Source organism: Hyalella azteca, unplaced genomic scaffold (assembly GCF_000764305.2).
Source record: "Hyalella azteca isolate HAZT.00-mixed unplaced genomic scaffold, Hazt_2.0.2 contig5139, whole genome shotgun sequence".
Lineage (NCBI taxonomy): Eukaryota > Metazoa > Arthropoda > Malacostraca > Amphipoda > Hyalellidae > Hyalella > Hyalella azteca.
This window is the reverse complement of record NW_025935338.1, coordinates 422,387-446,996: the sequence shown is the minus strand read 5'-3', so window position 1 is coordinate 446,996 and position 24,610 is coordinate 422,387. Positions and strand designations below refer to the sequence as shown.

Sequence of the window (24,610 nt, the reverse complement as noted above, 5' to 3'; positions counted from 1 at the left end):
TCCAAGGCGTACATTCACATCGTGTTTCCACGATCATATCTGACATGGCGGCGTCACAGGCATAGTTTTTGGTCATGTCAAGTTCGATTTCACAATAATTAGACTTGATCCACATTCCATACTGAAATTTAAATGATGGAAATTTGTTTCAGATTATAAATACCAATTGATACGCGTCCAGACATACATTTTTCATGTTTTTTGCCTATTTTGTCGATGTTGTCTATATAATTAACTTCACCTCAGATTCTAAATGATTTCGTCTCCCATCGAGAGTTTTCGAACGTCTGGTGTCTTTTAGAAAACGTTCGTTGTTGAAGCGGAAATTATTGCAATATATTATCATTCAGAGCTTAGACATGTACCATAAGTTGTATTGAATAATAAAAGTTATTTTAATAAAATTTGATTTCTAATTCGAATTTTCGAATCAAAATTCTAACTAAAAATTTTTTTAATATAATTTAAATCAACAGCATGTACCATTTCGTGTATACAATAATTACATTTAATTCAATAAATTTTAGTCTCAAATTATTTGTATTTTATTTTGATTTAATTCTACAGCTTCAATTGGTAAAAATGAGCATCATAGGAATGAAAGTAAAACTGTCCTTCATACATCACAAATTGAATGGCATTGGATGGATTTGATAGATATTTTATTAATCCTGTTTATATATAAGAATGTACCTATATGACTCTTCTAACCCTTAACGCACTGAATTATGTTTCGAAAGTTAAAAAAATCTGAACTGCTTACTCCAATCACGCGCAGTCTTTGTGTTTGTACTGGCAGTAGCTGCGCGTATAGTCGATCGAACGTCATTCGAACNCAACATTTTGTGACGTTTCATCGTTGCTGACGCGTAGTGAAGTGTTTTGAGAGTCATGTGAAGGCAACAGAACTTACGTAACGCATACGTTTTTTTTTATAGTTTTTCATTTTTCGATGCGTCCTTAATGTGTCGGAATATACCGCGTTTACCCTATTTATTTTAAGCACTGAACAGTTGGTCATGCCCCTCTGATTCATACACACGAGATGCTTTACCAACGATGTTGAAATGTCTGAACTTGCTGAAGACCTGAAGTAGCTAATTCAGTAATTGGTAAACTTTGTTCTGCATTTGTGATTTGTCCATCTGGTTATCTCTTATTTGATACTAGTTACTAGGTACTCATTACTTAATTTAATAGTTAATACCTACTCTTTGAATAGACATGGATGTTGGTGAGCTTCTTTCATATAAGGTAAGTTACTAAAGTTAGCTTGATCACTCGTATATACATATAGCAGTCACAAAACAATGAATGTTATATAAAATATAATTCATACCTAGTGCTCAGTACTGTACAAAACTATCAAATGTTTATAACTGTATTACATTTACATCCAGGTAGGTATTTTACTTATTTTTAAGACTAATAATTAAATCTAATATGAGACAAATAACTGCTTGCTACTAAGAATTAGGTCTCAATAATAAGATTTATTGGTCTCAATTTAAATAAACATATATATATATAAAATTTTGGCTAAGCCTAAACTAAAGGGCAAAGGCTGATATCAACATACTCTAACTGATATTTAACAATGAACTCTTTATTTCATATAATTTTTCTAACTCTAACATCAAGCTAGCTCTTTAAAACCTGATGAGTTTGCCTAAAAAAAATTTTGAGCTCCAGTTTATAGTGATTTTGTTTCTCTTATTCTCTACATCTACAAATTTAATAATTTATTGGTAATAATTAATTCTGAACTTGCAGCCTCAAACAAGTTTGAAGCATGGGCTTGAAGATGAAGAAGAAGCCCAACCACCCAGTAAGAATAGCCTCATCACTAGCAGTGGATTAGGAAATGCTAGAAAGAAAAGCAGACTAACAGGTGAGCAATACAAATGCCAACTGAGCCGTTATTGAGAGCATCAAACTTGGAATTTACATAAGGTTTTATGGAACAGATTTGTTCTGTTTGGGCCTTCAGCTTGAAATTGTGCTTTTAAAATGAGCCAAGCAATCAAATAGTGTGGGGTAGGCAATCAAAGTAATTTCAGGGGGCTAGCTGAAGTTGGTCATTTAAGTAAAATTCTTTAATAAATGATGCTGAATAGAATTAGATAAGCAGCATTTCTTGCAGTAAAGAAATTTGAACTCAATTCCAACATATTGTATATAGTATTAATATCTAAACTATGCCAATCCTTAATCATACATAAGAAAGTTTTGAGGATATGAGAAAAATTTTGCCTGTGTGTTTTTCATCATCATTCTCAATAAAATGATGTGCATATCACTCTCATCAATTGCCTTTTTTCATTGTTAGAAAAAATGTTTTTCTTATTTTCTTTGCAGGCTTGCAGCGTAGCTCCATGAGCAGCAGTCACAGCAGAGCTGCTATGATTCCCCCCACCCCTTACATCCCCCCACCCACCCCACCTCGAAGTATATCACACCCCCAGCATGTGAGTGCCTCTTATTGATTGCTATCCATTACTCATTTGTGGCCTATATCATAACTTATTTGACATACCTTGTGATTAGCATAGATCAGAGGTACTAGTGAAAGAATCGCTATTATTAAGATAAAGAATTTGAATAATTTTAACTCCCCATTATTCATTTGAACACAACCTACCCAGGCATGAAACATTCATATTGGTTATTTCACTTTATACTATAAAATATTTCACTTCATTCTGTAACATAATTGAAACTACTCTCTGTGCTTTGATTTACTGTGAAACAAGCCCTACTTCTGCAGCCACAGGCGGGAAAGGGCAAACCTGTTACAGAAGTGCCAGAGCCCAGTCTGCCTGACGCTGCAGAGGGCGTTGACTTGGCCCTGCAAGCGTTGGAGGAACCCACTCCTGAGGAGGTGATGTTGTGGGGCTCTGTCTGGGATTATGGTATTGAATAATTATCTATAACAAATTTTGTAATTCTTTTGATGAAAAATCATAATTAGCTTTGTAATTATGTTATTGAACGATTATTATAATTAATGATATAATTAGATTAATAAATAATTATAATTAATAATATAATTAGGTTACTGGATATATGCAATTAATGGCATAATTATGTTGATGAATAAGATGGTATCAGGGACTGTTAGTAGCTAGACATCACAGCTATGTATTTCTTAGCTCTTCCATTGATTAAGTTTCAGATATATAATTGATATGATTAACAAGTGTTAATGGTAGATAAAGAGACTCGATTAAGTGTGAATTTAATTTCATTTATGTAATTTAATTATGTTAGGTTTAATTATATTTAAATTAATTAGGTTTAATTTGCAGGACGCAGGTCCCATGGATGAGGCCAGGCTGAAGAAACTCATCCTGAGCTTTGACAAAAAGATGCTCAAAAACCAGGAGCTGAGGATCAAGTTCCCAGATGATCCCCGGAAGTGAGGGTTGATTTTGAACTATTCATAAGCTATTTGCCATGTCATCCAAAGTGATTAATTAGCTTGGCATCCTCTTGGTCATGATTGGACAGCTCAGCATCCCTATGGTCGTGATTGGATAGCCGGTGTCCGCATGGTCGTGATTGGATAGCCGGTGTCCGCATGGTCGTGATTGGATAGCCGGTGTCCGCATGGTCGTGATTGGATAGCCGGTATCCCCATGGTCGTGATTGGATAACTGATATAAATTTATGGTTGTTTTAGCACGGCAGAATGTTATAATGCTCAGTATTTAATTCTTGTGCGGATTGCTGGGCTCACATGCACTAGAGTTCTAAGTATTTTGCTTCATTCGGTAATGTGACTAATGTCTGAGTCACTTTAATAGAGATTGTTCTTAGTGCTTATACTTGAAAAATGACTTGAAAGGTCATGGTAAATTATATATAATATAAATGTAAAAATATAGTTGTGCTTGTCTTGAATTTACCATGCAAACGCAGATTCTTGACTAACTTGCCAGAATTTCCACAACTTGTTGCGGGTTTTGAACCCCCAACTAGCTGCTCCAATCTTGATGATCTCAACCATTCCGCTACCATGAACTCAACCTTATGAATATTTGAAATAAATCATTATCCTTTTTGAAATTATTCCTCTTCTCTTATTATCATCAGTCATGCTTCTGCAACACTTAGTATTTGAGTGACCAGTTATGTTTATCTATCGAGTTCTGACAATAATGTATTTGCTCAGGGGTGATGAGTCAAACATTAACATTATTTACCGCCAAAAATATAATATTAAAAAAATTGATAATATTGAAATTTTAATTGATGTGGTCAGGTTTATGGAGTCAGAGCTGGAGCTGCACGACGCCATAGAAGAGCTGCACGCTATCAGCGTAGCGCCGCAACTTTACCCGCTGCTGCGGCCCATGGCCGTGCCACACAGCCTCCTCGCCCTCGTCGCCCACGACAACACAGACATCGCCGCTGCCGTGCTCGACCTCCTGCAGGTCTTATAGCAGCCCAGGGCTTGCATTAGACTTAGGTCTTGACTAGCACCGAGTCTTGCATTAGGCTCAAGTGTCACAGCAGCCCAAGGGCTTTAAATATGTCTAGGTCTTGATTAGCATAAAATCTTGTTTTGGGCTCAGGTCTCACTACATCCCCAGTGCTTGAATTAGGTCCAGGTATTGAGTAGTAGTTTTCATTACTTTTACATTAGGCTCATGGGTCATTGCAGCACTAGGGCTTGCATTAGGTCTAGATCTTGAGTAGTCCTTACTCTTGCATTAGGCTTGGGTCTCATTGCAGCCCCAGGGCTTGCATTAGGTCTGGAACTTGAGTAGGACTGACTATTGCATTAGGCTTAAGTTTTACAGTAGCCCAAAGTCATGCTGTAGTGTTCGGTATACTGAACAGCCATATTCCATTAGGGAGTGAAATCGTCGATAGTGGCAGTGCAGGAAAAGACACTATTTTCAGCAAGATCGCGGCTTTTACTGATGATATTTAGACAATTACCTATATATCCGAACCAATATCTTCTTTCAAAAACTAAAGAGTGATTGCATTGTCTGTGTTATAGTCGTTTAACCGTTAAACAGGAGGTTGTGCTTTATATGTTGCTGCTTGGGTAAGTAAAATCCCTAATCAAGGTATAAAACTATATTCAAGCATTTTATTTCTACTTACTGTAGATATTGCAATTTTTTTTATGGCAGTTTAATTTAATATTTCTTCAAAAACACTGGAACCACTTCTTCAGGAGATGACGACGCTGGAGGGCGTGGAGGTATCAGAAGATGAGGAGGAGGGACTTGAGGCGCTGGTGGACGGGCTAGTGGAGGAAGACGTCGTGGCGATCATCGTGCAAAACTTGCACCGCCTCGACGACCAGGGCGTGGCTGGTGCCAATGCCTTGTCTGCTGCCACGACGCCTGAGGCTCAGGCCGTACATAACACCCTGGGTCGGTGCCACTTATCATTAGTATCCTTAGTATCCTTAGTATTGGTATCTGTAGTATCCTAAGTATCCGTAGTATCCTTAGTATTGGTATCTGTAGTATCCTTAGTATAGGTAGCATCCTTAGTATTAGAATCTGTATTATCCTTAGTATCTGGCTGTAGTATCCTTAACACGTTGACTATGATTGCTTCATCTTGTACAATTATTTCATTTTTTTTTTTACTTTTTTTAAGCAGGGTTGCTAGACGTTCATTTTTTCCGGACAAATTCCGTGATTTAGTTTTTCTCAATTGCGTTGGCCGGCTAAAATTTATGATAGGGGTACTTCCTAATCAAATTTTAAATACTGCAAAAAGAAAATAAATGGAATTTTTATAGCGGAACCTACAAATAAAATAGTATACATTGAATTATCGGCCTTTTTTGTTCTCGGATTTGGCCGATTTAAGGCAACCTGAATTATGTACCACTACCTCCTGGAGAAATACATTTCGTGGTACGCATATGTACCAATACGTAGTCAACGTGTTAAATAGCATTAGTATCCGTAGTATCCTTATTATTAGCATCTGTAGTATCCATAGTATCCTCAGTATCCGTAGTATCTTAGTATCATTAGTATCCATAGTACGCATTTGGTACTTGGCAGTTCCAGGCCATACTGGACAGCCTCCTCAGGGGCTGCAATCGTGCGAATCTCAGCTCAGTTCTTTTATATTTATTTTGAATATAAAAGATTTTTCATTTATTCATTTTCTTTTTGGATTGGTATTTGTGTGAATTGATGGTCTGTTTTCTAAATAATTGTCTACTAGTGTAGCATGGAAATTTTTAGCGTTATTGAGGAGTTCTTGCGTAATTATCAGATAAACATGCTATGTGGAGCAGGAATCTAGGATTGGTTTTATGTTTGAGGACTTTCTGTGTAATGTCCCAGGATATCGAAACATATGCTGCCTATTCTACGGTTTAGTTATTTTAATTATACCTTATTGCAATTTTAATAATACCGTACTTAATAAAATAATAACTTATAATTTATTTTTTATATTACTTTATTTAAGCATAAATTGTGTTAAATTAGGTTTAGCATAAGTTGATATTGTCGTCACTAGTAGGTATATTGCAGGCATTATATTGAGTATTCTGTTGCAGGTCTACTGGAAAACCTACTAGAGTGCCGGCCCTCCCTCTGCTCCGTGGCGGCGTCGTCCGGGCTGCTGGCTTGGCTGCTCAAGCGACTACGCGCCAAACTCGTCTTCGATCCCAACAAACTTTACGCCTCTGAAATACTTGCCATTTGCGTTCAAGTTAGTATTTTGAGATTCAGATTATTTTGATTTCAGTGCGTGACACACATTTTCTCAGGGAATTATTTCACTGACAACTTAGTCAGAAAATACAACTTCAGAAAATATCTTGTAAAGTGACTCGTCTGTTGTTCAGCACTTTATAAACGTCTACGCTAAGAACAGTCATTGCAACACTCAAATAACATGAATTGTAATCGTCATCACCTTATGTAAGCAGGATTACAATATAATTTTTCTATAAGATTCTTATTCTTCATTCTTCAAAGCGCGATTTTTAACTTCATTGGCGCATGCTTGCTCGTCTGTGATCAAAAATGATAGGCAATATGATTTTATTAACACGTTTTTAACACGTTTTTCTTAGCTTAGCTTCGCGTTTGTTTGTTTGTTTGTTTATTTGTTTGTTTGTTTGTTTGTTGTTAACATTAACAACGAAAATTAGCCCACTTCTGATTGTTCTAGAGATCTGAAATTCGGCATGCTATTTTCGCCTAACATTTTCAGATACAATCATAAAAACTAGTAATTAGAGACCGAAATTAGTTTAATTGAGTAAAGTATATATATAGTATATATATAGTATGACATGCGGGCGCTCACGTTATAGACGAGCAGGCGCTGACGCTGCGTATCATCGATACGTACGTCAAGTCATACTTAATCAAGTCTTAATCGTTTTTCTTGTGGACTAGAAAGTAGAAAATAAAATACTTAAAAAAACTTTTTGAAAAAACACGTTTTTCTTGTGGACTAAAAAGTAGAAAATAAATTATGGTTCGCCCAAAAAAAAAAAAGACGTGGGTCAGGCTGTACGTTCACCATCAAATTTCCAAAATTTAAGTGTTGTGTGCTTTTCGCTTTAATCATAAATCTGCCCGACACACGTTTTTTTTGGGGGCGAACCATAATTTATTTTCTACTTTTTAGTCCACAAGAAAAACGTGTTTTTTTAAAAAGTTTTTTTAAGTATTTTATTCTTAACTTAGCTTCGCGTTTGTTTGTTTGTTGTTAACATTTTTTATACTACTTCTCTCTTTCTCCAGCCTGTTTCAGAAAATTATCGCGACTGGTGTATAAAATTCCCATCATTTATGAAAGGTTTCTTTCTCGGTTCCTAGAATTTTTCATGACTGATTTGTATGTGGGAATAAATCCGTCTGGAGTCGTTATTTTTCCTTTCTTGGGTATAATGATGTTTATTAAACCCAAAAGAGGGAATAATTAGTTTTGTTAAACCCAACAGAGGTTATAAAAATGTTTATTAAACCCAACAGAAGGTCTAATAATATTGCTAAACCCAGAAGAGGGAATAAAAATTTTATTAAACCCAACAGAGGGTATAGTAAGCCATTATTATAGCTTTGTTATCATAATATTGTAATTCCCTGCAGGGCTCTGAGTCTAACCGCCAGCAGCTTGGTGAGCTTGAAGGCATAGACGTGTTGCTGCAGCAGCTTGCCGTGTACAAGCGTCACGACCCGAGCACCGCTGAGGAACAGGAGCTAATGGAGAACCTCTTCGACGTGCTGTGCTCGTGCCTGCTGCATGCCGGCAACAGAGAACTCTTCCTCAAAGGGGAAGGTCTGCAGCTCATGAATTTGATGCTCAGAGAGAAGAAGTTGTCACGTAATGGAGCCCTGAGAGTGCTGGATCACGCGCTCACTGGTCCCGAGGGCGCTGATTGCTGCAATAAGTTTGTTGATATCCTTGGACTGCGCACCATCTTTCCGTTGTTCGTCAAGACCCCCAGCAAACACGGCAAGAAAGGTCTTAGTAAAACTGAGGTGAGTTTCCTAAGACTAAGACCTTTTACTAAGGTAAGTTAGCCTTCTCAGGACTCTTAACTATTGAAATTTTACAAGTTTTTGTCGCTGGAATTTGAATTTGATTTGTTTATTAATGATTTGCTGTGCCATGAAAACTGAAATCCTTAGTAGTTTATCACAGTGGTCCCTGTATCGAGGCTTAAGAATTTACTACGATTTTTTCGAGTGAAAATTTTGGTTGTTTTATTTTTTGGCTTCAAGTCCTCTATTTTATAGCATTTTTATTAGCTATGAGCATCATCTAAAAATGTGAATATCATAAAATTTATTAAAAAATATGCTGGGAAGGCAATCTTATGCTATTAATGCTCAATGCTTGACCTGAATACATGCATAGGTTTATAAGATCCACATTTGCGTTCACTATCATATTGTAATCAACCTCTTGAGTATAAATCTTTTTTTTTTATGTAGGCTCAGAATTTTTTAAGTCGTGCTTCACTAAACAAACATAATGTGCAGCACGAGTACCATGTGGATGTGGTAATCATAATCAAATGGATTAGTACCATGTGGTAATCATAATCATAGGTGCAGCACGAGTGCCATGTGGTAATCATCATAAATGCAGCATAATCAAATGCAGCATAATCAAATGCAGCTTAGGATTATGCTGTATTGATCATGTAGCATAATCAATTACCGCAAACCATGGTACTAATGTGGTAATTACCACATTACCATGTGGTAATCATAAATCATCATGCCATGTGGTAATCAATTTAATGGCTGTTACTTAAATCGTTCAGCTTGAACGAAACGCTTGCAGTTACTGAGATCGAAGTGTGCATCATTTTTATTTACTATGTGATTTTGAATTCCTGATTGACTAAAGAAACATAATATGCAGCACGAAGTTCACGTGGTAATCATAGATAATTTACTGGCTGTTACTTTAATCGTGCTTCACTAAACGGACATAACTTGCAGCACGGTTATCATTTTAATTTACGATGTGATTTTAAATTCATGATTAACCAAATAAACATAATGTGCAGCACGAAGGTCACGTGGTGAGCATCATCTACTGGCTGCTGCGCAACTGCCGCACTAACCAGAAGCAGCGGCTCATGGCCAAGTTCCTCGAGAACGACCACGAGAAGATCGACCGCCTCATGGAGCTCCACTTCTCCTACCTTGAGCGAGTCATGGCCACCGATAGACAGCTCGAAAAACTGCAGGATAAACAGGTAAGCACTTTTAATGTTTCAAACCAAATTTCTAATAAGAATCTTCCAACATGGTGACTGGTTTAATGGCTAAGTTACAGTGTGATGTAAATATGGTTGTGGCCGGTCATCAAGCCAGTGATAGTCGTGATACTACCTGTGACCTTAGTACCTTGAAAAACTGTCATATCTTCCCTAACGTACCTAATCGCCACTAACAATTACAATAACAACTGCCTAATTACTAAGATTCGATGATGGATTTATCGATTATCCAGACTTTTTTCTAAATTATTTAGCCACTCGATGCGCTGTATTAAGATTTAGCTTCTTACTCTCGTATGTTCTGATGTAGGCTTGTACGGTCAGAACTGGATTCACAGACGTCATTTTTATCTTTCCATAACTTTACTCAACGATCTTTCTCGAGTTGCTCCTATTTGAGTTATGTAATCAGGTGTAGGTGTACATAATCGACATGCCTCGTTGAATGAAGCCTAATATTAGCAAGTCATAATTAGTTATCCCTTTCTGATGACATTTACTCTTCGGAATAGTTTTAATTAAGCCTACTTGGTTATGTAACTTACCCCCCCGCCTACACATTGAATGGCTGTATAACTCGACGTAATTTCAGAGCGAGAAGCTGAGTGATGATGACATGTTGAATTTCAGAGCGAGAAGCTGAGTGATGATGACATGTTGAATTTCAGAGTGAGAAGCTGAGTGATGATGACATGTTGAATTTCAGAGTGTGAAGCTGAGTGATGACGACATGTTGAATTTCAGAGTAAGAAGCTGAGTGATGATGACATGTTGAATTTCAGAGTGAGAAGCTGAGTGATGACGACATGTACCTACGTCGTCTGGACGGGGGGCTGTTCACGCTACAGCTGCTGGACTACGTCATGCTGTGCGTGTGCGCTCAGGGCCCGCCTAGCATCAAGCGCAGGGTCGTCAAGATGCTCAACCTCAGGAATGCTTCCGTCAAGACCATCAAGAATATCATCAGAGGTATCAATTCAAATTACAATTAATTTAATTCCCAGCACGAAAGCTATTGTGAATGACTGCTCCAATTTCTCCCACGTATTTCCTGAAATTCATTCAAGAAGATACACTAACATAGAAAAAAGTATAATATATTTGGAAACCTGTGGCCGTACTATCAAAAATAGTTACTGCTTCGTAACTCTCTCTCTTCAAATCACTGACGAATATCAAGCTAAACCCACCAATCACAGACGAGAAATTGGTCGTTACTCGTACTTAAGCGAGTTTTGATAGGACGGTCCCTGTGTAAAATATTTTTCATACCCTTATCATTCAAGTTTTTCTTACCATTACTCTTCTGGTGAGCAGAATACGTGAGCAACCTCGGCGACAGCGGTAGCATCAGCAACGCAGACGACGAGCTATCGGAAGAGCAGCACAAAGTGCTTGATTGGCTTGATAAGTTCCAGAATATGTGAAGAGTTTCGTCATTTTCGTACCTTATGTTATTGCAATTCATCATTGTGCGCGTGTCATTTTGATTATTATGCCCATTCTTTGAGCATCCATGTACGTAATTCTAATAGATCGGGGATCAATCGCATTGCATTTGCCGAATGAAATATCGTCAACTCTATTCCATTGTGAATTTAAAATTACGGTACATCTTCAGATTTCTCACTTGGGTTGCTTAGGGGGTTGATGTTTTTTATGCGTTACCCAGCGTTTCATTTTTAATTGTAATTCTATGAAATCGTTGTAAATAATCATGATCGTTCCATCAATTACACCATTAATGATACCATGGTTTTTCATCCCCACCTCAATTGTTCAGACGAAATCGTACATTTTATTGTAAGGAATCAAATTCGTTTTTTATTATATTTCCTAGTACAATTCGTGCGTAAAACTTAGCGGTATACTGAAAATTAGTGATGGAGGTGCATGCTGGAATTAAACGCAGCTAATATGTAATAAATAAATGAAATATTTTGGACGAATCTTCAGCTATAATCTATTTTAATTAACCAGCATCTTCTGAAAGTGGCGACCCTCAAGAGAGCTCTGGTGATCTCATCAGAGTTTGTGGGGACTTTGCACTCCCCAGGGAGACCTTTAGCGAGCGCAGGTGTTGCACTTACATTCAAGTATTCACCGCGGCGCATTAAAATTACTTGATTAGTTTTGGCTCACTGTACAATTTTTTTAAAATGAGTCCGAGTTTGTGTAGCCGTCTGGTCATGAATTGGCAAAAAATCGATTTTTGCCTTGCAAGATGGAATACCAACTTGTTATTTTGTAGTGCGCTGCTTCTTGGATCCTCTGTTGACTCGGATCTTTGATGTGAGTCAACCAGTGAAACAGTTCTTTGAAGTTTGTGACCAGTTCTACGAAGAGCAGTGAGTACAAGGTTCGAACCAGAACGGTATGTTCAGACTACGCATTTCTGTCCCAGAGTTAAGTCGGCCAAGTAGCCGTCATGTGCTCGTGTCGCAAAACCCTCCTACGTGTCCCTCGCCGTATCTATTGCTCTAAAGTTTCTTTACATGTTCATATTTTCATTCTTTTACGACTCCGTTTGCCTATCCTTCCTTCGTTTCTTTTCTGTCTAATGGCGTTTGCTTGTCAGTGCGATGGCTTCACGAAAATTTTTTATATCTATCGATGACATTTCATTCGTTGGGAACAATGGCTTTCGCTTCGTTAATTATGAATCTTCTCGTTCATATGAAGTGAGATACTCGGAGCTGAGGAAAAAGTTATTTGTGTACTTATCTCACTATAAAATTTTAGATTCACATAAATATAACAAATACCCGGAAATTTCATTTTCATCTTAAAATTTTCGAAACAGCTAAAAAAATGAGTCGCTTGCCGAAGCTGGTGGTGCTGGACCTTGGTGAGTAAAACATAATGTTAAGAAAATTACAATAAATTATTAATAAATTATTTTTCTACTTTCATATGACTGTCTGCGTTTCTCATAGATTTTACATTTGCCACGTCTCCATTGAATATTCCTGGCTCAAAATAATTATATATATAGCTTTTAAGAAGTGTAAACCGTTCGACATTGCAGGTTTAAGTGGAGACACACACAGAGACTTGAACGCTCTTCAATATTCAGGTTCAAACGTTGAGTTGTAATTCTGAGTATTGTTGATTCAATGTTAATTCAGCACTTTCTCGGTACAAAAGTTTCAGGGGAGCTACAAGAACTAAATTTCGTTTGACCTTTCCTTCCAACAATGTCATTCGACTTATTATTTTTTTTTTTACTTCTCTAAAATTCTGCCAATTCTGATGTTGGGAGTACTGGGAAGCAGACATATGAGGGTTCGATCACAGCTTCCTATGACAATTCTGGTTGAAATCGACGAGCTGGCCAGGCGGTTAAACAACGCAAAATTGGAGCAGTGAGTTGCGTGTTCGAGACAGTGAAAAGTTTTGTGACGTTATGAATCGGTGACAGGCGTAACTGCATTATGTGCAACGCTGACATCGTTATTACTACCAAAGTTTGACTAGGATTAATTTGGGAAGAATCTTAGTTGTCTAACAAGAAAAAATATTTGGTAATTGTTTTTTGTATCTTTTCTATATTTCATCTTTATAAAATTTTTAGTTAATAGCACCTGTTGACTCTACCGACAGTTCGATGGCAACCTGATGTAGCTGCATCACAGATACCATGATTTATGTAGGTAAATATTATATTGTATGTAAGATAAATACCGAATTCAACAAAAAAAAATGCAATGTTTATTTTTATGCGATGCCTGCATTACCAAAATTATTATTATTATGGAATAATTTTATTGAGCCTTATTCGGAACTAGCGACATTCCTTTAAAGCTAGCAAGGGGAGTTGCTGTAAAGTAGTCAATTAAAATGCTTTTTGATCACCTTTGTTCGTAATTGCTTCCTCAGACTACACCCTATGGCCGTTCTATGCTGGACATGAAGTCGACTACCCGTTCGTACAGACAGCGTGAGTACAACTGCTTGACTCGCTGGCACCAATTTGCCGGTCTCTGATTATATTTGTCGTGGAGATCGGTCGGGTGCTCATGCCGTGAGGTTAAGAGTGTTGCTTAATCCTATTCATAGAATTCCTGTGAGAATTATAACCGGAATTTTATTTCTGATTAACCTCAGAAACTATAACTGGTTAGGATTTCACAGCCTTCCGTTCGAATAATTGGTAGAATTGTTAAGATAGTGTATATCTGGGTAGCTTGTCGAACCGCTAGCTGCGCTATGTGCAGAATTTCTGGTAAAACTTTATGCTATACTTTGTATTTAGAGCCAAATGGCTGAAGCCACGTCCTATCATACGTGACATTTTTGACCTCAAACGTTACAATAACATTTTTGTCATGCATTTCTTAGTCTACTTTAAATACTTAACTATCTGTTTCTCCATGTCAATAGTTATATGATGATAATTAAATGTAACGCTTAAATATTATGTGAAGGAACGGGGACATTTTGGATTCTTCAAACATGATTCTGAAAACATTCCCTGAGAGTGAAGAAGCGCTCGAGCTTTTATCCTCTACCGTCGGTACTATGGCCGCCGCGTCGTCAGGAGTCCATGCGAAGGCTGCAGAGCAGCTCCTACAACTGCTCGGCTGGAGGAAGCATTTCTTGTGCGTCGAAGTTGGACCAGGCTCTAAAAAAACACACTTTGATATGTAAGTCAGTCGTACATCGAATATTAACTTTTTAAAACAAAGAACGAGTCCTAATGTTTTCGATCTCACGAGTTAGGTAATTTTTGTCACCGAGACCAGTAGATCACATTGAGCAACATTTCAAAACTCAAGCTTCTAGTGGGGAACTTTGCCTCACATGGCTTCTCCAATGTTGATTTAGTTTCCGCGTTATGGTAATGATAATCCTTAATTAGAAATGGATTTACGGTTTGCGCAAATTTGAAGTGTGAAAATGATCGATTACAGTATATTTTTACAATGAATTATTACCGTCATGATCACTAGAATGACAGGAAATGACAAATTTTATGATAGGTCACTAAAAGATGCTCATATAGTAAAACATTTGACTTCGCCCAACGTACATCACTTCCATATATCTTTCGATGAGATCCTAGCATAAATGAAATGTTCCTAGACTTTATCTCTCGCCGGTCGCACGTACGTTTTCTCCTTCGTTTGTTCCGTATCTACACTTTATTCTTTCTACTCCACACCGTTGCCGCTCGTCATTCGTGCACCTTTTATCTCGAATTGGAATGTATTTTCATAATTAGGATATTCATAAAATAAAATGAATACTTTTAGTTTTAATAGATTCTCTCGCAGTGTGATGTAAATTATATGATAAAATTCGAAGATTAGATTTCTGCCGTCAAAAGACTAACGAGAAGTGTACTTTTTAGCGCATTTTCTCATTTATGAAAAAAATGCACTATTGTGCTCGCCATGTCTGTCTGTCTGTCCGTCCGTGACTTCATGTTTTCGTCGACGAGAAAATGCGCTCTCTGTCACTCACCGCATTGAGAACTGAGTTATATTTTTTTAATCGTGTGGGCGGCATGCAACTATTGCATGGTTAGGTACCTCTTGAAACTCTTACACGCAACTTTTGGCACGAACATTGTGGTTTCTTCCTGTGCTTCTGAATCCTTCCATCGTTTCTATTGCAATTCTCCGATTCGCCTCTTTCGTTTCCGTGACATTTATTCCGTTCATTCTTCGCATTTTGTCTTCTAAGACGTCACTTGTTCACAACCAATAATTTTCTAAAAAATATGATTTTACGGCAGAGCAATTATTGCACAACTTCAATTTTGTGTGACTGAACTATTTTCGGAAGCGATAAGTAATTCTATTCGCAAAAATGCACTCTCTGCATGTTGTTCAGTTTCGACACTTAGATACGATCTTTATGTCAAGAAACTTACGCTAACTCGTTGTTTCCTCAGCATTCATCGGAAGAGTCTTGTTGCCTATGAAGATATGCTCTTTTTCGACGACGAGCCTCGGAACGTGTCGGAAATATCCGCCCTCGGCGCCACTGCTGTGTTGGTAGATAAAACCGACGGCCTGACCATCGCTCTTGTCCACGAAGGACTTCAACGTCACGCCGGACGCAATTTGCCCTAACGATATTCCGCTGTTTTAGCCATGACAATAAAAAAATGTATTATGTTTTTGGAAGGGTGTCCGTGATAAAGACAATTTATGACGTTTTTGGTTGACAATCTGCATGTACACATATTTTTTCTGTATTGTATTTGAGTCCCTACAAAAATTTTGGTAAAATCATGTTGTGGTGTGATGAACTGGAATCTAGGACGTTTTTTTGTGAGAGTGTCAATATTCTAGTGTATATGAGCACTAAATAAAATTTGGTCAATCGTTTCTCGGTCTGCCATTACGACTACGTCTTTTTAAAAAGACGAATTATTATAAAGCAAACCGGAATTCTAAAAACTCGGGAAAATTTAAAATGTAATATAATCATGCAACAATTTTTATGTGTGAGATTTCAGTGGAGATTTTAAACTCCATTCAGAAACAATTATTGGTGCTAAAACACTGAGGATAGTTCGGGCAAGAGGCTATGATAAATTCTATTAAAACTGTCCATGTTTCATTATAGATTCTTCCCCGATATGAACTGCGTGCATCTCACTTCGCTACTGAATGATTTATTATTATTATATCTTCTTCAAGACTTAGGATTTGAAGAAATATTACACATTCCCATAATTTACGTCATGACTGAAACGCTTTTGCTTTCATGTCACGTACAGGTGATGCATGAAGTACAGTAATTATGTTTTTTACAGTTTCGTAAACTCAATGTCGTCTGAAATGATTGTGCTCTATAAAGATTTTATGTGTAAGGGATTTATTCATAAATATTTCTCTACACTGATTTTAATTAGCGCCTTTCTATGTTAATATTATATTAAGATACGTACGTATATATGACATACGTAGCTATGAAACAAGAATTAAATTTATTTTCATCTCGCTTGGAACTGGTGTTGGAAAACTCTTCATTATATACTTGCGCTTAATTAATATGGTTGCAATGCGATCCGTTGTTCGCACTCTATCAGCTGGATTCAATTATGATAAATGAGGTATTTTTGATGTTTTGAACTGACCAGCGAAAATAATAGTGCACAGCACCATTAGTCTACATTATCCAGTTCTTCATAAAATTGTCGTCTACATTATCCAGTTCTTCATAAAATTGTCCAGCGAAGCTAATAGCGCACAGCACCATTGGCTAGTCGTAATTTTCCAGTTATTCATGAAAGGACCAGTGAAGCTAGTAGTGCACAGCACTGTTAGTTAATTATCATTATCCAATTAGAATGAATTACGAGTAAAATTAATGATGCAGAGCACTATTGGCTGGTCCCAATTATCCAGGTTGTGGACTTAATGGTGACCTGAAGAGGATTTTGAGGCCAGAAAGCAGCTCGTATGATCGCTGCGCACCTGTTGTTGTCTCAGAGAAATCCAAGCATCGCGGTTACTCGCTATGCTCACAGATGGCGCTTAACTCCAGCCATTTGTCTTTGTCTCAAACTTTCATTCAACAGCTTGTGCGTTTACCGATTTTCATCCTTTAGAGATGTGAATGGTGATGTTTTTTGCACGCTATGAGATATAGTACTGATTTAGATGCACTTTTTTACTCGTAAAATCTCACAGCGACGATGTGAGATTTCACGGCACTGGAGTGGACTTTCTTGCTATCTATGATTTTTAATACATACCATTACTAAATTATATTGTTTTCTTGGCATATCAGCATACAATTATGTTTTAGGAAACTTTTTACGCGATTTTTTTCATTTCACACGCTCATAGACTAATACCTAATTATCTCAAATAATATTATATAATATGATAATATATAATATAAATGGTGCAGGGCGACGGTGATGCGGTCGAGCTCTGGGACGTTCGAGATGGCAGCGAAGGCTTATAATATAAAACTATAGAGGATTAAGCAAGAAATATTTTTAAAAGTACCTAACAAATGATTAGCTCCGAATAACAGTGGGGATGGCAGCCAGAAAAAGTGTAAATTTATTGTCTGAATGTTGCATGGTATTTGGAAGTACTCTCTGACATGAATTACCTTCAGAACCACACTAATGAAGCTGAATTCATATACTACGCTGAATTATCCCATCTATGGATTAATCTGAAGCAAACATGAAAAGGTCTAAAATTGATGCCCTCAGTCGCCGAATCTCAGTCAATTCCTTTTATTAAATCTGAAGTCTTAGGACCTGACATGTATTCACTGCTTTAACATTAACACTTGCACTCCGGCTAGTTTCTTAGTAGAGTCCGGCTAGTTTCTGATCCTTCAGATCCAGAATAGTTATCACTTAATCCTTCCTCTCTAGTAATCCTCGAGAGAAAGGATTAATCGTTATCACTTAATCCTTCCTCTCTAGTAATCCTCGAGAGGAAGGATTAATAGTTATCACTTAATCCTTCCTCTCTAGTAATCCTTGAGAGGAAGGATTAATCGTTATCACTTAATCCTTCCTCTCTATTATATTAATCCTCGAGAGGAAGGATTAATAGTTGCCACTTAATCCTTCCTCTCTAGTAATCCTCGAGAGGAAGGATTAATAGTTATCACTTAATCCTTTCTCTCTAGTAAATATCCTCTCGAGAACGAACTTGGGCAGGCACAGCGTCACTGACTCACGGCCAACTTTCTCCCGAGGAATGTCATGTTTTTTTGGGCACCTGTTCTCTGTGTCTTGTTTGGCCGAAGGCGCTCTACAACGCTGTATTTTACGGAGTTAATAATTTGTTATTTAATTTGCGGTATCAATCATTTGAATTTTTTATTTTGAAGGTGTGGCTTAGGTTTTGCGCTTGCATCGTCAAAAGAAATTCAACAGCCTCCCCAATGACATCGTTGGCGCCCCAAGTATGAACGCGTTCAAGAACAGACTAGATAAAGCTATGGAAAAATATATGTTCAGATTTGAAATGCCTAGCTCCTTATCGAATCCGGTGGAAGTCTAGTAGCTACTTCAAACTATCGTCAGTCATGAAAAGATCCGGTCAAATGACACGAGTTTAGATCTATGAACAAGGCACGAAAAGGAAAAGAATCGGCGACAGGCCACATCAGGCCTACACTTCAGCGCCGAGATCACTATGTTATGTTATAGGCGCTCTACAACGCTGTATTTTACAGGGTAGCTAATTTGTTATTCAATTTGCGGTATCAGTCATTTTAATTTTTTATTTTACCGGTTTGGCTTAGGCTATACGCACCACGATCTATTTTACATTTTATAGGGAAACTGATTAACCTGCTAAAAAGTTTGTGGTATCCGGGATTCGAATGTTTTATTTTGCTACTTTGGCTTTTGCTATGTGCTTAGTAAAGCCAAAGGATATTTGCATTACTGCATTCTTTTCCAGATAAATAGTTTGTTAACAAATTTCGGTAATTTTTCTTTGGATTTTTTTTTATATTTTCAACTCGACTTTATATTTCATTACAATATACTAGTATCTATTTTTTTGTTCATTTCGACCAAATAAAGAATCGTTGACTGAGCATAACAGTGCAAGCTCAGCCAAATATTACTCGAACAAGTGGGTCGTATATCATGTGTTTTTAATAACTTTTGAACTGTTTAGTTTTACTGTGATGAAGTGTGACTGTAAAACTGTGGTGATGCGTGACAGTATTACTGTGGTGATGCATGGCAGTATTACTGTGGTGATGCATAGCAGTATTACTGTGGTGATGCGTGGTAGTAAAACTGGTGATGCATAGCAGTAGAACTGTGGCAATGAGTGACAGTACCTATCAGCATAGTGAAGATTCGCTACGTACGTAGAGGCTGGATCTGAGACTAACTTTCCTCGGCAAACTGTGGCCGTAACTTTCAATGGCTTTTCTCCGTGCCAGCGTGGCTGTGTTGCGTAAGACCTGAGTGGCCTGAGGGCAAGTTTAGGTCTTGTTATGGTCTCGCCCTTGGCGCTCGTCTCATCCCTTGAGCTTGGACGCGTCCTGTTCTGGGTCAAGGTTGTGAAGCTTCTAGAAGTGTTGCGCAACCTGGGCACAGTACATAGACTTCGGTACAAGCTGAAACCTAAGGCTCGGTAGACTTTGGTAAAAACTAAGATTTAAGACACATTAAATTGACTCGATTCATCGAATCGGGGCTTAAACACGGCACATCAATTTCGGTACAGGCTGAAACCTAAGGCACTGTAAATTGACTCGGTAAAAACTAAGATTTAGGACACATAAAATTGACTTCGATTCATCGAATCGGGGCTTAGACACGGTACACCAATTTCGGTACAAGCTGAAACCTAAGGCACGGTAAATTGACTCCGGCAGATCGACTCTGATCTCATGCACGGTACGTCAGCATGAGCTCAGGCAAGGTACATTGACTTTAGACTCAGGCACGGTACATCAAATCCGGGTTCAGCTCGTTACATCGACTCAGCGCTCTGGAACGGTACATCGGCTCTCAGAGATTTAGGTGAAAACGTTCCCGATACTAAACCTTAGCTCGTTCATAATGATAAAAACGCTTGAAAATTCAGTGTTCCGATATACTTCAAATTAATGTTTATCAACAACCTTGGTTTACTTTCGGTTCTATAATTTTTTAGAAGTGTAAGGTTTACATAACACGCGTTACTTGGATTAGTCACAAATGAGGTACGTTGTCCAGAATATAGGCTAGTTAAACTTGCTGAGATAATAGAGTGCAGTTCGAAACAGACATTCCTGAAATTATTCTGCAGGTGTATACGTTAAACCTGCATGGTTAATGTTCGAGTCGATGGCGAGCCGCAGGTTATATTTTATCTAGTTATTTCCAGCCCGACTGTTTCTTAATTGTTTCACATAATTCATTAAGCCTCTCACTCATGTAATTCTTACCTAAAAATCGAGTCGCTGACGTAGTATTTCTTTCCTTCGAATTTGAACATTTTATATTAGCCCTCTACCGCCGTATCTCACTCTACGGGAACCTAACTTTCAACTTAAATTATACGTAAACTATTGAGTGTAGCAACCTGAGGACGTTTGTACGCAACAGAGAACATTTTAAAGTTGTCGTACGTGGCGGCAACCATAAGTGCAAGTCATTTTGCGCTCACTAGAACGTATCCTTTTTGGGAAGTAGGCGCGTGACAATATTGCTCCGGTTACTCATGTCAGGCGGTAGAGGGTAGAATAAAGCCCAGGATCATGCAATTGTGATTAATTAAGTGAAAAATGTGCTTTCGATATGTCAAAATGCATGGGAATTTTGTGAATTTCCTCCTGATCATTTTATCTATATTCTGCTATTGGCAGGTTTCATTGAAGACCAGAGAATTCGTTTTATTGACAAAATTTTTATTTTTATTCTCTGGTCTTCAATGAAACCTGTTTAAAGGAACAAATTTTGCCAACATATACTAATATTCTGCTATAGTTGAATGTTTTAGAAAATTTTGTTAGTATAGTGAAATATTTTTTGCTCTCTTGCTGGGCATGTTACGTTTTTCATACACATAAAATCAATACAAACGAAATCAGCACTCAATTGCAATAATATAAACATTCCGTTTCTAAATAAACTAGAATAAGCATTCATTCGTAAATATTGTCAAGAGATACAATCAACGCTATATTTGTCAGCCCTAAAATCCAGCGCAGCTGCACTGATGATAAGGCAACTGTATGATAGAGCTTTATTCTCGCTTGGCTCTCTATTGCATAACTTGCTTTAACGTAGAGTGATGCTGGAGCAGAGTACCTGAGGCCGGTTAGCTTTGATACATTTTCTTCTCTCCTACACCACAAAACTTGTCGTCCTCTCTCGATTTTCTAAAAGCACACATCGGCGACTTTTCTTTTCCTTTTTAGTTCATCTTTAAAATTTTGTTTGGTTTGGTTGTGTTGTGAGTTTGTTACCATACGGATAATCGCGACATTATTAAGTTGTTTTTCTCTTCTCCGGAGTAGAAGATCTGCACATCGTTGGCGCGTCAACACAGGATTCAGTAGCGCATTCGTATAACAATGAGAAAGTTGACGCTCGTTATGACGAGCGCAGTCAGCATGAGAGGAAGTGACATCAATACAGCACGCCGAGTGAAAGCCAACTTACGGAGCCTTATCGCAGTCCTCCCTTGCCAGTACATACATATGGCCCGCATACATTCGCCACCATACATTCAGATCATATCATATGACCATATGATACATTCAATGACCATATAATACAATCAATGATGCATATACAATGACCATATGATACATACATTCAGATCATATCATATGATACACCATACATTCAGATCATACATTCGCCACCATACATTCGCCTTGCTAAGCCGCCTCGCGGAGCCTTATCGCAGTCCTCCCTTGCCAAAATGTCTATTGCGTATCATAAGTCATACATTCGCCGTACATCAAAATTCATTCGCCAAGCATCAGAAATACTCATTTCACTATACATAAAACTTCATTCATTCGTCACGTACCACATGCGTTCATTTCCCCTTCATCAATAATTAAACCAATCATTCGCATCCAATTTCAATTTTTTATTCTTCTTGAATCGTAAGTCTCATGCTCCTCGTCCAGAGTCGTTCCTTAACGCTTAGAGTTCGTACTCTGCGAACATTGAATAGTGCTTTAATATGCGAAGATTGATCACTGACAATTTCCTCAGCGTGGCGTGCGTGTTAATGTAGCTAACACCCTTTTAACGCCAGCAGCTAACAGAAGGGAAATAATTTTATTTAGCCATGAGTATTTCAAATAGGTTGGTATTAAGAGGTTAAAGATGTTTATAATAAACTGGAGTATCGCTAATTTATGCTTGATCGAGAAAGAAATAGAAGCTTGAAATGTTGTGTCAATTTGCGAAGGTAAATTTTTACGACGGCTTTGAGTGGTCTGACAGCGGCGCCTGTTTTAGGGCAGACATTACCTAGAATGAGGACGACCTAAGTGGTGGTTGCGTTTTTTGAAGGACGGCCTTAGCAACCATTACCTAGAATGAGAACAATATTTGCGCATGGCATAATTTTTTTGAACGGTTATTAGAGATATTACCTAGAATGTCGACAATATTAGCATATGGTAGGTTCTGTATTGAAGGTCTGCTCGTGCAACCATTACCTAGCTAGAGTGAGGGCAGTCTTGCGCAGAATGATCTTAGCATTTGGTGGGCTCGTTATTCAAGGACTGCTAGAATAATAATTGCCTAGTATGAGGAAAACCTTAGCACACTGATGGTTCATTATTGAAGAGCTGCCCTAGCACCCAGCCATAACCTAGAATGATGATACCTATAAGCAGGACGGTGAGAAGCCATTGCTTTCGAATGATTTTCGGCCTCCTTAATATATTCAGCGTTAATATTTCAGAGCTTTCAACATTTTCATCTGATCTCAATACTTATTTTGCAATGCCTCCCTATTTTTTCTCTCAAATCCTAAATATCGCTCCGTATCTCTTATAATTTTGACAGTTTTCGTACCCATGCTATGCTTAATAACATATTTGATTCGTATAAATAACTGGAACAAAATATATAACTCTTATAACTCGCACGCAGCTCAATTAGAGAAAAAATAACCGTAGAATAAATGTTGTCTCGCCTTTTCGGTGGCACGCGCATCCCAATGGACACAATTCTTAACTGTGGTGCACATGTATTCTCTTTCATTTTCAATATCTACATCAAATAATCTGGTATAGCTGGGCAGAAATTGTCCTTCAATGCAGGTTTTATTGAAGATCAGAGAGTAATGGTACAATATAATGTACGAATTATGCAAAAAATATAACCAAATCAAAGTAATGATTTAATTAGAAAGTTGGGGCTGAATATCGTTAGTCATTCATTGCTTAAAAAGTGAACAAGTCGTATGACTTCGTTTACCAGGGTTGTTATTGGCCAAAAAGCTGCAAAGCTCTGACATCGTTCGGTTCTTTGCCGCCATCTGTTACAGCTCTACAACTTACAGCTGCTGCTATTCGACGTACAGCTTCTATTTTACAACGTACAGCTGCTACGAGCTGTGCCTGGTCAGGTCGATTTTCTACTAAATCTCAGGTCACAAGGTCATGACAATTTATTTATGATGGATCGATGTAGACATCACCATTGGGTGAAGTGATTCAAATCACTTGGCCATCTAACATGTTCAATTTGAATCTTTAGCTGTAGATTATCATGCCATATTGGTCAGACTAGTTATTTTAGCTTTTTAGTCATACTAGTACTTTTTTATCGATCATACTAGTGCTTAATTGCAAGAAAAACAACTTTGGATAATTGAATTAAGTTGGTCAACCAATATATTTTTGCTTGTGTCATCAAAGTATAATTAAGTATTTAACTATCCTGGGCTGGTGCCACAAAAATTGTACATGAGTTGATTCAAAATTTTAATGATGCTCGTGCACAATGTTTTCCAATCTTGGGAAAAAAATTCTCCGTATTAACCTGGAAGTTTCTTTCTAGTGCGTTTATGTCCATGACGGAGTAGCGGTTGAGGCAGGGATACGAGCGTTACAAGGAACGATAGCGAGCACAAACACATCCCCTGCATGAGATAGGAAATCGCGCGCGACACTCACGAGTCTTGCGTTCGTGCGCACGAAGCACGGAAAGCGATCGTTGTTTTACGGTCATTACTACCGTAGAGCTGCGCGGCTGTCGCGGCGCTGAGCTTAGCAAACGCCTGCTTGCGGCCTAGCTCAGCCTGACCGACATTTCTGCGAACTGTGTTTTTTTCTGGCTCATGTTTATAAACGAACTGATATGCATTTGAAAAGGAATTTTTTGTTTACAATAATTTTGAAAGCTTTAGAATAAAGGCAGCTTAATTGTTGGTTGAAAAATTGACGTTT

The 24,610-nt window shown here is 37.8% G+C and overlaps 2 protein-coding genes across 2 annotated transcripts; both read left to right on the top strand.

The window, feature by feature from the left end:
* Window positions 1-984: 984 nt before the first annotated feature.
* LOC108679404 (beta-catenin-like protein 1) lies at window positions 985-11,495 on the top strand. The gene is made up of 12 exons (XM_018168020.2): window positions 985-1,254; window positions 1,774-1,891; window positions 2,359-2,468; window positions 2,768-2,881; window positions 3,309-3,418; window positions 4,265-4,436; window positions 5,192-5,393; window positions 6,548-6,702; window positions 8,097-8,489; window positions 9,530-9,721; window positions 10,528-10,714; window positions 11,063-11,495. Exons 1-12 carry the CDS (start codon window positions 1,225-1,227, stop codon window positions 11,170-11,172), a joined length of 1,893 nt encoding a protein of 630 aa, XP_018023509.2. The 5' UTR covers window positions 985-1,224; the 3' UTR covers window positions 11,173-11,495.
* A 66-nt stretch (window positions 11,496-11,561) lies between these two features.
* Window positions 11,562-15,987, top strand: LOC108679388 (magnesium-dependent phosphatase 1-like). The gene is made up of 4 exons (XM_018168007.2): window positions 11,562-12,593; window positions 13,625-13,685; window positions 14,173-14,391; window positions 15,645-15,987. Exons 1-4 carry the CDS (start codon window positions 12,557-12,559, stop codon window positions 15,823-15,825), a joined length of 498 nt encoding a protein of 165 aa, XP_018023496.1. The 5' UTR covers window positions 11,562-12,556; the 3' UTR covers window positions 15,826-15,987.
* The last annotated feature ends 8,623 nt before the right edge of the window (window positions 15,988-24,610 follow it).

Coding starts and splice junctions, on each gene's coding strand:
- LOC108679404 (XM_018168020.2), top strand. CDS start 1,225: ATGGATGTTGGTGAGCTTCTTTCATATAAG. Junction 1,255..1,773: donor GTGAGCTTCTTTCATATAAG/GTAAGTTACTAA, acceptor CTGAACTTGCAG/CCTCAAACAAGTTTGAAGCA. Junction 4,437..5,191: donor CCGTGCTCGACCTCCTGCAG/GTCTTATAGCAG, acceptor CCACTTCTTCAG/GAGATGACGACGCTGGAGGG.
- LOC108679388 (XM_018168007.2), top strand. CDS start 12,557: ATGAGTCGCTTGCCGAAGCTGGTGGTGCTGGACCTTG. Junction 12,594..13,624: donor GCTGGTGGTGCTGGACCTTG/GTGAGTAAAACA, acceptor TTGCTTCCTCAG/ACTACACCCTATGGCCGTTC. Junction 13,686..14,172: donor TACCCGTTCGTACAGACAGC/GTGAGTACAACT, acceptor TATTATGTGAAG/GAACGGGGACATTTTGGATT.